This window comes from Homarus americanus, unplaced genomic scaffold, assembly GCF_018991925.1.
Source record: "Homarus americanus isolate GMGI-L3 unplaced genomic scaffold, GMGI_Hamer_2.0 scaffold45698, whole genome shotgun sequence".
Classification (NCBI taxonomy): Eukaryota; Metazoa; Arthropoda; class Malacostraca; order Decapoda; family Nephropidae; genus Homarus; species Homarus americanus.
This window is the reverse complement of record NW_024735554.1, coordinates 11,768,675-11,779,908: the sequence shown is the minus strand read 5'-3', so window position 1 is coordinate 11,779,908 and position 11,234 is coordinate 11,768,675. Positions and strand designations below refer to the sequence as shown.

Sequence of the window (11,234 nt, the reverse complement as noted above, 5' to 3'; positions counted from 1 at the left end):
GTATCCCTGACAGAGAGAAAAACTACTGTGCTGTACTGTACAGGGGGTCCCCGACTTACGAACGAACGGGGTTAAACTTGGAATTTACAGTATTTTATTTACCTGATGACTTATTTTTTACTTACATTTACTGTATTTTGTCATTCTATTTCTTCTTTTGTCTTAAATTAAGAGATTTTAGATGTATATAAGGATTTGGGCTATGATATACTGTAGTGAGATTTTAAACATATTTCTGTAAGCATGGTATGCACATAGCACGTGTTCAGACTTGCATACAAATCCGAGTAAGAACGTCCTCAGGAACAGAACCTGTCCGTAACCCAGGGATCCCCTGTACTAGCACTTATTAATTTTTCTCCATATTAAAATAATTGAGATAACCGTATGTTTTCCATAAGCTTCTTTATTATCTTATTTTTTTCTAAGTAGTTAGTATTTGTAAGTTAACTAAAATTATAAGGAATTTTGAAAAACGTCAAACACATTAAAAAACAAATTTACATTATATTCAAAATAAGTACTATACATCAGTTACACCATACTGCAGTCTTCATCATTTTGTAAACATGCGAAGCCAATTCAACTTTTGCCAATGGCAATACTGTATTGCTGTATAAGGCTTCTGTCCAACTTACATTGATATTAATTTATGACGCCTTAGCCCAAATCAGGGATTATTTTTCAAATATACAGTAGAATCCCAGTTATCTGACACCTACGGGGATTGAGAGTTGGCAAATAGAGTTTTCCAGTCAGTTGAACCTCACTCTTAGGATCCCCCAATAAATTCTTCACTGCACAGTTTTACAAGCTGACCTCACAAATTCGTGTCTCAGAAAAATAGACTTCTTTAACACTTATTCCACTTTAAACAAATGATATGGCTTATAAATAAAGAAAATATAATATAAAATTAAAATAGGAAAAATAAAGAGCATGGGTGTGTATGTACGGGAAGTGAATGTGTGTGGAGGAGGGCTATAACGACGCCGTCGACTCACCAGCCAGGCTGCCATGTTTATTGTTACTTGTAATGACACTATAAAAGTTGTTGAAAAATCATTAAAATAATTTTATGTAGCTTCAAAATAAATAAAATATAATATAAAACAAGAAAATATAGACCATGGGTGTGAGAAGTGAACATGTGTGAAGGAGGTTATAGTCAAGGCCTTGGTTATAACTATGTATCTGACTTGCCATACTCATATAATGTTACTTGTAATGAAACTAATAAGTTGTCAAAAAATCATTACAATAACCTAATGTGGCTTAGAAAAAGGAAGAAATAATATATAAGAAAAATGAAGAGCATGGGTGTGTGTGGCCATGTTCCCTCCCTGCTGCAGAACGGCAGCCACATGTCTGTGGGTCATCTGGTTGACTGCTTGGTTGAAGTGGGTCGTGTCACCCAGTAGATGGTTTGAGTGTGGAAGGAGCTATTTTTGGTACATAAATTACAGTACAGTATATGCAATTGTATTTTATGATATGCGATGCATCAATTTTATTGTTTATCATAGCAATAAATATGGTAGTTCATCCTTGTTGTGTGCGGTATTCAAACTAACGGTACAAGCAGATTTTGGAGGAATTTTTATTTTTATTATTTCCTTTGGTGCCGGTTAGTTGAATCTACTGGTTGCCTGGATACCGGATAACTGGGATTCTACTGTTAAACAATATTTAACAAGTGATTGAAATTATATAGGAATAAATTTAAAAGATATTGAAGTCCAAAGCATAAGTTAGTGTAGATGGGTTGGGTTGGCAGGGATGAAGTGGTTGAGGAGGGCAGAGTTGGCTGCAGTGGATTATTTGGGGTAGGTAGGGTTAGTTTGGGTGGGGTGGGTAGAACTGGATTAGACTGAGTTGGGCTATATTAGGTAAGGTGGGATTGAATTTGATTAGGCTGAATCGGTCTGGGTTGGGTTGAGTTAAGTTAAGTAACTAATTCCTTCGTCTTTTATTCGAAGTTGGGGTGTGGGCCGGAGAAGACGGCTTAGAATCCCGTCCCCTTTTTCCTGGTTTTCGTGGGGTATCATCATCATCATCTCGCAGTTCACGTGCACGTTCACGTCTCACTCCTGAGGGCAAGTAATCAATACAGTACTGTATATGAAAAACAACAAAGTGAATTTTAAACAAACTCAATATTTATATGATTTTATCACTCAAATTGCAGATATAAATTTAGGTGAAAATTTGGGGAAACTATGCTCTTACAGTACAGCAAATAAATTTACTTTGGTTTTATTGGTATTGTTTTGACAGAATGTTGTTAACAAATTAAGGAACACTTTTCTCTAAAAATCCTGCCTGTCCAATAAAATGCTAAATTATGACAACCACTTACTAGATCCAAAGTCATGTGGCACCGTTGCTAAAAGCTGTGTTCAAAACAGCAACGCTGCTCCCTCAGTTGCCAAATCCGCCTCAGTCAGAGAGCATTATTGTACATGTATAATATTCCTTGTGATTATTTTTATGCAAATCTTTCAAAGGCCCCTTAATCATGGGTGGAAAATGTTCTGCAGGTACCCCTGCAAATACATCCACAAAGGTGTACTCAATCATGGTTTTATTTTGGTGAGTACCCACCAATGTATCTGTATTTACCTAATTTTGTATTTATGCATTTTATTTTATATAAATTTGTCTCTAATATTAAGCTAAATGAGGTTAAAATTGGATTAAAGTGTTTGAAAATTTGGGCTGGGTATGCATCTCCTAATAATAATAGTAAGATTATGGGAAAAATGAGTCTGATGTATGTCAGTCCTACTTATGTCGAGTTTTCTTCAAATACAAACCTGATGGAAATCAGTGACTTGCTGTACAATGTCCGCATCAAGAACTCATCACACTCCATCCCAATAGTAAAAATGGCTTATGCAGTTTTCACACGATAGTTTTTTATATGTTATTGTCATCTACTGTAGGTGTGCAGTTTGCTAGATTCAGATCCCACATCCTAATCTAACCAAACTCAATTAATACAATTCACAGGATCAAGGTCTGTGTATAGCTGCTAAATCATACAGGGTCAAAGTCCTATGCCAATATTAACATTTTATTAAACACACATGCACACACAAAAAAAGCAACAGCTTCTTGCATCTTGTGGCTTAAGGAATGAAGTTCTTTCTAAATTTACAGTTTGTAATCCGAGTGTCCATTTGCTTATGATAGAAGCATGAATGAAGATGGCGACTATACAGGAGAAAGTTCAGTGTGTTGATTTCAGTGACAACTGTTCAATGAAATTATTACAGTTAATATGGAGAGGTTCCTCCCTTCAAACCCAGCATCAGCAGGTGGTTTCACAAATTTCAGGAGACAGGAAGTGTGATTGATTTGCCTTGAAATGGACACCCAGGTATTTCTGAAGACACCATTGCTAATGTCCAAGAGACATTCCAACACTGCCCTTGAGTCTATTCATCATGCTTCAAGTGAACTGCAGATACCGAGATCAAAGGTACACAAAGTCATACACAAGAACCTACACCTTTAAGCCTACAAAGTGCAAATAGTCCTAGCTCTACAACTTAATTAGAAGCCTCAGTGCTTTGAGTTGGCATGTTCCATACTGACCTCAATTCATAAAGACAGTACAGTGGTCCCTCGGTTAACGAACGGTTCGGTTAACGAATTACCTTCCATAAGAATCTTCAATTCGGTTAACGAACAAAAATTTGATTAACAAAATCCTTAAGAAAATCACGTTTTGTTATGAGTATCAGCTGATCAGCTGATGGGCTAGTCTGCCAATTCAGTAATCTGTACTATGTTTACATTCATTTCCAATAGAGCAAATATCAATAAAGCTGTGCTCTTTAATATTTTTGCATGTTTTATATTAAAATTATTAGTCATTTTAACATTTATTTAACATATTGATAATATATGCAGTACAGGGAACTAGTTTGTTGTGCGCCCATCAGATGCATGAGTCGGTCACAAGGCGTCAGTTGGAATTTGAAAACAGTGGAGAGAGCATCTATTTTGTTGGTGTCTTGAATATTTTTGCATTTTTCATTGAAATTATTGGTGCACTTCCTCACTGGAGTTCTTCGACTAGATCTTGTCTGGCACGAGAATTGGCTCCCGAAGTCTCTTGATGTTACGCCCTTAGACTTCTTCTTGTGGGATATGTCAAGGATTATATTCTCCAGACTCTGCTACTGACACTTAAACATTTGATACAAGGACAACCAATGACACCAGAAGAGTGACGAAGGACATGGTGGCCAACACTTGGACTGAAGTTGGGTATCAAAAGGCTGTGCTGCAGTCCACATGATAAGGTGTACTGAGAAGCATATAAAATTAAATTTATTAAGCAATAAAATATAAAAAACTATATTACAGTAAGTTCTCGCTTAACATCATGGTTCCGTTCCTGAAAACCGGAACATTAACGGATTCAATTTTCCCCATAAGAAATAGATAAAATACCAGAGTTACATACCTGAGCCCCCCTTTGCCCCATGAAATACATTACATATACAGAAATTCAATGACATTTTTATAGAAAATCGTATACAGTGGGGTATGCTATAACGAACGGATCCTACTACGAATATTCCTATAACGAACGGTTTTACCTATAAAATTGAGAATGCTATAACGAACGCGGATGAATACGGGACTATTTCGTCTGGCGCATGAATATTGTTGTACCGCGACCCACAACAAGAGCGTCAGGCGCCATCTTTGTCTCATTGTGTAGCCAGTGCACCACTGTTATTGCTAAAATTCGTCTTTTGATGTGGAAATACGAGTTATTTGTACAGTGAACTCTCGCTTTGCGCGGTTTCACTTTACTCGTTTCTACATTTACGCGGTACCCTGCCAGAACCGGAATTCCCACTTTACGCGGTGCATCTACTCATATACGCGGGTGAAGTATAATTTTTTTATTTAGCTCATAAAATTCATACAAATTATCCGGCTAGAATATAATTTACATTGCTGGAATTCTTACAATTTGATGATCATTTTGAACATAAGCATCATAGATTTTGCATTAGACATACAAATTTTAGATCTACTCTAAGTATTTTGTTTACTCTGAGTAAATATGTTATCTTTTGTGCAAAATATATGAAATTTATATTCAAAATATTCCTGGTCTTACAAAGAATCCAGCAATGTCAATTATATTATCCTAACTTTAGTTTGAGGTATTATTTATTACTATACCTTAAAATCTAGTGGTTTTCCCCCAAACATTTCTCAGAGAGGGAAGAGCCAGGAGTGTGAGAAGAGAGGGAGGGAGTTGAGTCCATTATTTGAATGGACATTAACTTGGCGACTGTATTTCTCTATTTCTCTTAAGTATTAATTGTGTGCATGTACCATCATAAAATTAAGATGTTATTTTTACTAGAACATAGGTATTGTGTTGGAAAAAGTGGAGTTTGGGGGTCAGCCGGTCTCTATTTCATTTAATCCCATATGTTATGTTGTTCACTTTACGCGTTTCTCGCTTTACGTGGGCCTCCGTGGGTTCAATTGACCGCGTAAAGTGAGGGTTCACTGTATAAATATTTTGTTATACAAGTGTACAATTGTAACAATGAATCGTCCAAAGTGAGTGAGAAAGCTCATAACTCTTGAAACTAAGAAAGAAATCATAAAGAAACATGAGAATGGAACAAGCATTGCGAAACTTAGTGATGAGTATGGGATGGCTAAATCGACTATATGTACGATTTTCAAGAATAAAGAGTTGAAAACTGTGCAAGTGGCTAAGGGAATCTCTAGACTTAGCAAAGCAAGGTGTAATGTGAGTGAGGAGATGGAAAATTTACTCTTAGTGTGGATAAAGGAGAAAGAAATGGCAGGTGGTAGCATTAGTGAAGCTATAATTTGTGAGAAGGCCAGACAATTGTTTGAGGACCTTAAAGCCAAGACTCCCAGTGGAAGTGATAGTGATGTGCCAGTGTTTAGGGGTACCAAGGGATGGTTTACTGGTTTCAGAAGGACAAACAAATTACATTGTGTTGTGAGACATGGTGATGCTGCTAGTGCAGATAAGGAAGCAGCTAAGGAACACCATGAAATTTTTTTGAATGTGATTAAAGAGGGAGGCTTTGTTTCTCAGCAGGTATTCAACTGTGATGAAACTGGACTTTTTTGGAAAAAAATGCCTCACCGTACATACATTACCAGGGAGGAAACTTCTGTCCCTGGCCATAAGCCAATGAAAGACAGGCTTACCCTCCTTCTTTGTGCTAATGCTTCTGGTGACTGCAAAATAAAACCACTCCTTGTGTACCATGCAGAAAACCCCAGAGCTTTCAAAAACATTAGGAAGAACCGCCTTGGTGTTATGTGGCGGTCAAACCCAAAGGCTTGGGTGACCAGGAGTCTTTTCTCTGAGTGGGTGATTGAGGTGTTTGGACCCAGTGTTCGGGAATACCTCAGGGAGAACAATCTTCCACTGAAAGCTTTGTTGGTGATGGACAATGCACCAGCCCACCCTCCTAATTTGATGGTTGAATTGCCAGAGGAGTTCAACTTCATCACTGTGCACTTCTTGCCACCCAACACAACACCTCTCATCCAGCCCATGGATCAACAGGTAATTTCCAACTTTAAGAAGCTGTACACAAAGGCACTGTTTTGAAAATGTTTTGGGTCCACTTCTTCCAGTGATGTTAGTTTGAAGGAATTTTGGAAGTCACTTCAATATAGCAGATGCTGTGATTTTAATTGCGTCAGCCTGGAAAGAGGTTACTATGAGGTGTCTTTGTGCTGCTTGGAGGCCATTGTGGCCTGAATGTGTGCTTCAAAGAGACTTTGAAGGCTTCGAAGAGTTAGAGGAAGAGGCTGTTGTACATGAAATTGTGTCTCTGGGCAATTCCATGGACCTGGAAGTGGATGATGATGATGTTGAGGAGTTGGTGGAAGAGCACAGTAAGGAGCTGTCCACTGAGGAGGTGCTTGAGCTTCACAAAGAAGAAAATGAGACACTGAAGCGGAGCTTAACTTCTGAGGAGTCAGGGGAGGATGAGGACAAGGAGGAAAGCTGCATCATTCCAGCCAAAGATCTCAAGGATGTGTTCTTTTGCTGGAGCAAACTGTCTGAGCTTGCTGAGGATTATCATCCTGATGTTGGTTCTGTGGAAAAGACCATCAGTGTGTTTAATGACAATGTGATGAACTACTTTTGGAAGGTCCAGAAATCAAGGTTGAAGCAGCCAACCCTGGATTCCTTCCTTAAAAAAGTAGCAAAAGAACCTACAGACAAAGTGCCTGTAAGACAGTCACCAAAGAGGGCTAGGAAGGATGACTCCTCTCCTTCCACCTCTTCTCCATAATTCTCTCCTCCCCCCTCCTCCTCTGCCTCCTGTCCTGCATGCTGAACAACACTAAGGTAAGATAAAGTACTGTATTTTTTACATTTTCCACAGAAAATTTTCAGTGTTAAGTGGTTGTATTTGGGGGCCCGGGACGGATTAATCCTATAACGAACGAGGTTCTAGAACCAATTAGATTCGTTATAGCATACCCCACTGTATACTACAGTGATATCTCCATTAGCCGGAACAAATGGTGCAGAGCACTTCTGGGAATGACAGATTTCTGGATAACGAGAAGACTCTCTCAAAGCCGGAAAAAAATACCTCATCCCCGGAACTTTCCGGATAATGGAAAAATGTTCTCGGAAGTTCCAGAAATTCCCCATTACATCATCTCTCGAACCCGGATAAAAATCCCCCATCTCCGGAATTTCCCAGGTATCGGTAAAATTTTCTCAGAATTTTCCGGAAAATGTGCCCCATGGAAAATCGTTCCCAAAGCCGGAATTTTCCGGAAATTTATTGCTTTGGGTAAAATTTTCAGAGAAATTTTCAATTTCAGCTATCGGAGAGTTCCGTGTTTGAGAGATTCCAGCTAACGGAGATATTACTGTATATATAAATAAACTAAATCATTTTGTATTGTACTCACTGATGGACGGAGGTGGTGGAGCGAGACTGGTGGGTAGTGGAGCAGGCGGGAGAGGAGGAGGGTGGCTAGTCACTGAGGGTCGGCGGGTGGCTCCTTCTCCAGATTTAAAACCTCCATTTTTGTAGCAAGGCTAATGGTCTTACATTGCTTCTTCACAACACTAGCATCAGTAGCAATTGATGGTGCTTGGAAGCCATTTTGAATTGTTAGAGTACAGTATTAAGAGCAAAAACTCTTAAACACGCACAAACGCTGTGGAAGCCTAACACAGACTAACGCCGCTTGGGGACACTGTGACGTTCTGCGAGTGAGAGGTAGCGCGCCATGACCAGAGAGGGTGATGCACCGTAAAAAGTAGTCTGTGATGACGCTAAAAACGACGTTATATTGAGTCGCCGCAACGTTAACCGAATTATTGGTAGTAACGACGTTATAACGAAACAACGTTATCGGGGGCAACATTAAACAAGGACTTACTGTACTCCCTCTCATTTGGTTTTGCTGTAATAAAATTATAAAATTGGAACAGGACTTTGTGGACATCCTATACATAAGCAATCACAAAATTCCCAAACTCAAAGTCGTATGTTGCTCCACCTAGCAGTTTTGACACAGCATAATTTACACCCACCTTTTCAAATTTCTATGCACCTGTAGTATACTCAATCACCCCCAAAGCTGAAACTGTTAAAGCTTTCACACTAAGCAAGCAGCATGCACAATAAATTTTATACTTGTATACCATGAGTACAAGCAGACAGACAGACACACCCTCCCACTATTTTCAGTCAAGTAGGGAAAGTAGGGGAGGATAAAAACAGACTAATTCCTTCACCTTCATCTTTGTAATCCTTGTCAGGGTCTTTCTTTGGCGGTCGACCTCGCGCACGAATTTCCTTTTCATCTTTGTTATCTTCTTTTATATCTGGCTTACTTCGTTCATCTAACAAATCAGAAAATTCCACTTCTGGTAAATTGAATTCATTTTCATCATTTGGGAATGGTAATTTATCAGATTCATCCTGAAAGAAAGCAGACAGTGTATCAGGAGCAAATCTACCAAAGTGATCCTTTGTAATTCACAACTACACTAACTGGAAAAAAAAAAATTAATAATTTTACAGTACGATTTGCAAAGAGTAGTAACATCAAATTTATACCCCCCTTACAAATATCCAGTATTCATGGGAAAAAAAAAAATGCACACGCATGCGCACACACTCATGGAGCAGAACCATATACTGTATGCTACTTTGAAAACTTAAAATACCTCAACTTTCTGGGTGGGGGGTGAAAAATTAACTCTTACCTGTTATCTAACCTATTATTCCATATTTCGTCCATCATACAAAAGGGCCGCTGGATTTATGGAAATGGCTACTTCAAACAGCAACACTAATGTCAGTAGCCTAATAGCCCACACTTGGAGTTAATTTATATTTTTTGTTTACTATAGTTTTCTGAATACTACACCATAATGGAGAATATAATTTGCAATGCTGGAATCCTTGCAAGACAGCGAATAATTTGAATATACAGTAAACGTCATATATTAAGAGATAAAAATTAATCACCTGTATCACATTACAGTGGTGATTTAAGAGTAAGAGTGTATATGTACGTACGTATATATATACAGGTAGTGATTTAAGGGCGATTTAGGGGAATTTTAGGAGTATTTCTGACTTTGTGTGTTTTTGGCTTTACTGTGTATGTACTTTTCTGTGAGCTGGAACCAATTACCCAATATCCCATTGAAATAATGGATTCAGTTCATGAAATTTTTGGTTAACGAACGACTCTGTGGAACGAATAGTGTTCGTTAACCAAGGGACCACTGTACTATAAACTAGTGCAGTACAGTACTCAAAAAATAATAATTATTGATGACCCAAGTGACACTCTAAGTGAATCATCATCAAACCTAGAGCTTTAGTTGCCCCACTGGGCAAAGTACTTGTAGTGAAAGATATCGTAACTGTCAAGTACCAGTTCCATGGTTCAGTGCACATGCCTGTGCACCTGAGGTTAATAGCTGTCCACATCAGCTATGCACACCCTGCAAGATCTTGAACAACAGTCTACCATCTCTACAACCCTTCAACAAACCATCTCACTTCAAAACGCCCATATGAAGAGTCTATTCTGCACGTAATTCACTTCGAGGGAAAGCTACCTACATCTCCTGAAGACATCGGGAAGAATGTACGCTCTCATCGGCATCAAAAACATGGTCTATTTAATTTTGTTGGGTTAATATGTAACACCCTGTTTGTTATGGCAAACACAGAAGATGTAGCTAAACTAGGGAAACGAATGAACGCAGTTTCAGAAGTGGTCATGAAACAGAATAGGGCCATTGTGCAGTCCTACAAGACAGTACAGACTCTGAACTCTCAGATGAATACTAATCAACTAACACATATTGTCCTTGGATTCACAATGTCAGTGCCTATACTAGAATGGCTACTCTGCTTTACAGAATATATGCATGCAGCTGAAGCCTCTGTGCATGCTCTCACAGTTACCCATGATAGGCTCATAGCTGATTTAGTGAATGAAGATTTAGGTCGTGTTTATGCTCAACTGTTGCCGGTTGGTCAACTTATTGCCGCTTTACATATACTGTAGTTGAAACTGACTATCATTTAACTCTTATTGTTCAGGAGCACGACGTGGAATACTATTACCCCTTATTGGAGGCATCCTTAACGCATGCAGAAATACTGATACACATTCCACTAAAATCAAAGTAGTAGTTTAATGCATGGCATTTGGAACCATTTCCAGTGAAGGCAAATGACGATCTTTTGGTTCTTAACAGACAAGCTGAACTAATAGTGATTTCAGAAGATTTTTCATTAGATACTGTGACTAAGCATGAAGTCCTAAATCTTTCTAAGTCAACATGCTTACACTTTCATGTATGTCCTGCTTATGCTTTCGCTTTCACCCGGGCTGCAGAAGCTACTTGTGAACTAGCTATAATACAAATTAATGCTTCTACAGCTCTGCAGCAATGTGAATATGCACCCATGTCAATAATGTGCAATATTTTTATTTCCCAGAGCAAACCAGTGTAATACTCATATACCAGGGTGAAGGTAAACATTTAGTAGTAGAAAGTTACCATATAGCACCAGACTATTTTAAGCTCAGCAGTAATGCAATCACAACCTTGCCTACTCACCATTATCTTGCATTTGCATCAAACATTACTTCTGAACTGGTACCCATACCATTTTTACTGAATATTAATTTCAGCA

The 11,234-nt window shown here is 38.5% G+C and overlaps 1 protein-coding gene across 6 annotated transcripts in view; it reads right to left on the bottom strand.

Annotated features, from left to right (window-relative positions):
• Positions 1-490: 490 nt before the first annotated feature.
• Positions 491-11,234, bottom strand: part of LOC121871522 (MRG/MORF4L-binding protein-like) — a 52,424-nt gene continuing 41,680 nt past the window's right edge. For all 6 annotated transcript variants that reach the window (XM_042373940.1, XM_042373939.1, XM_042373936.1 and 3 more), the window contains 2 exons: positions 8,804-8,990; positions 491-2,090 (listed from right to left, as the gene is read on the bottom strand). In XM_042373940.1, the coding sequence (XP_042229874.1) occupies positions 1,954-2,090; positions 8,804-8,990 (324 nt within the window). In that variant the 3' untranslated portion in view covers positions 491-1,953. The remainder of the gene's footprint in view (positions 2,091-8,803; positions 8,991-11,234) is intronic.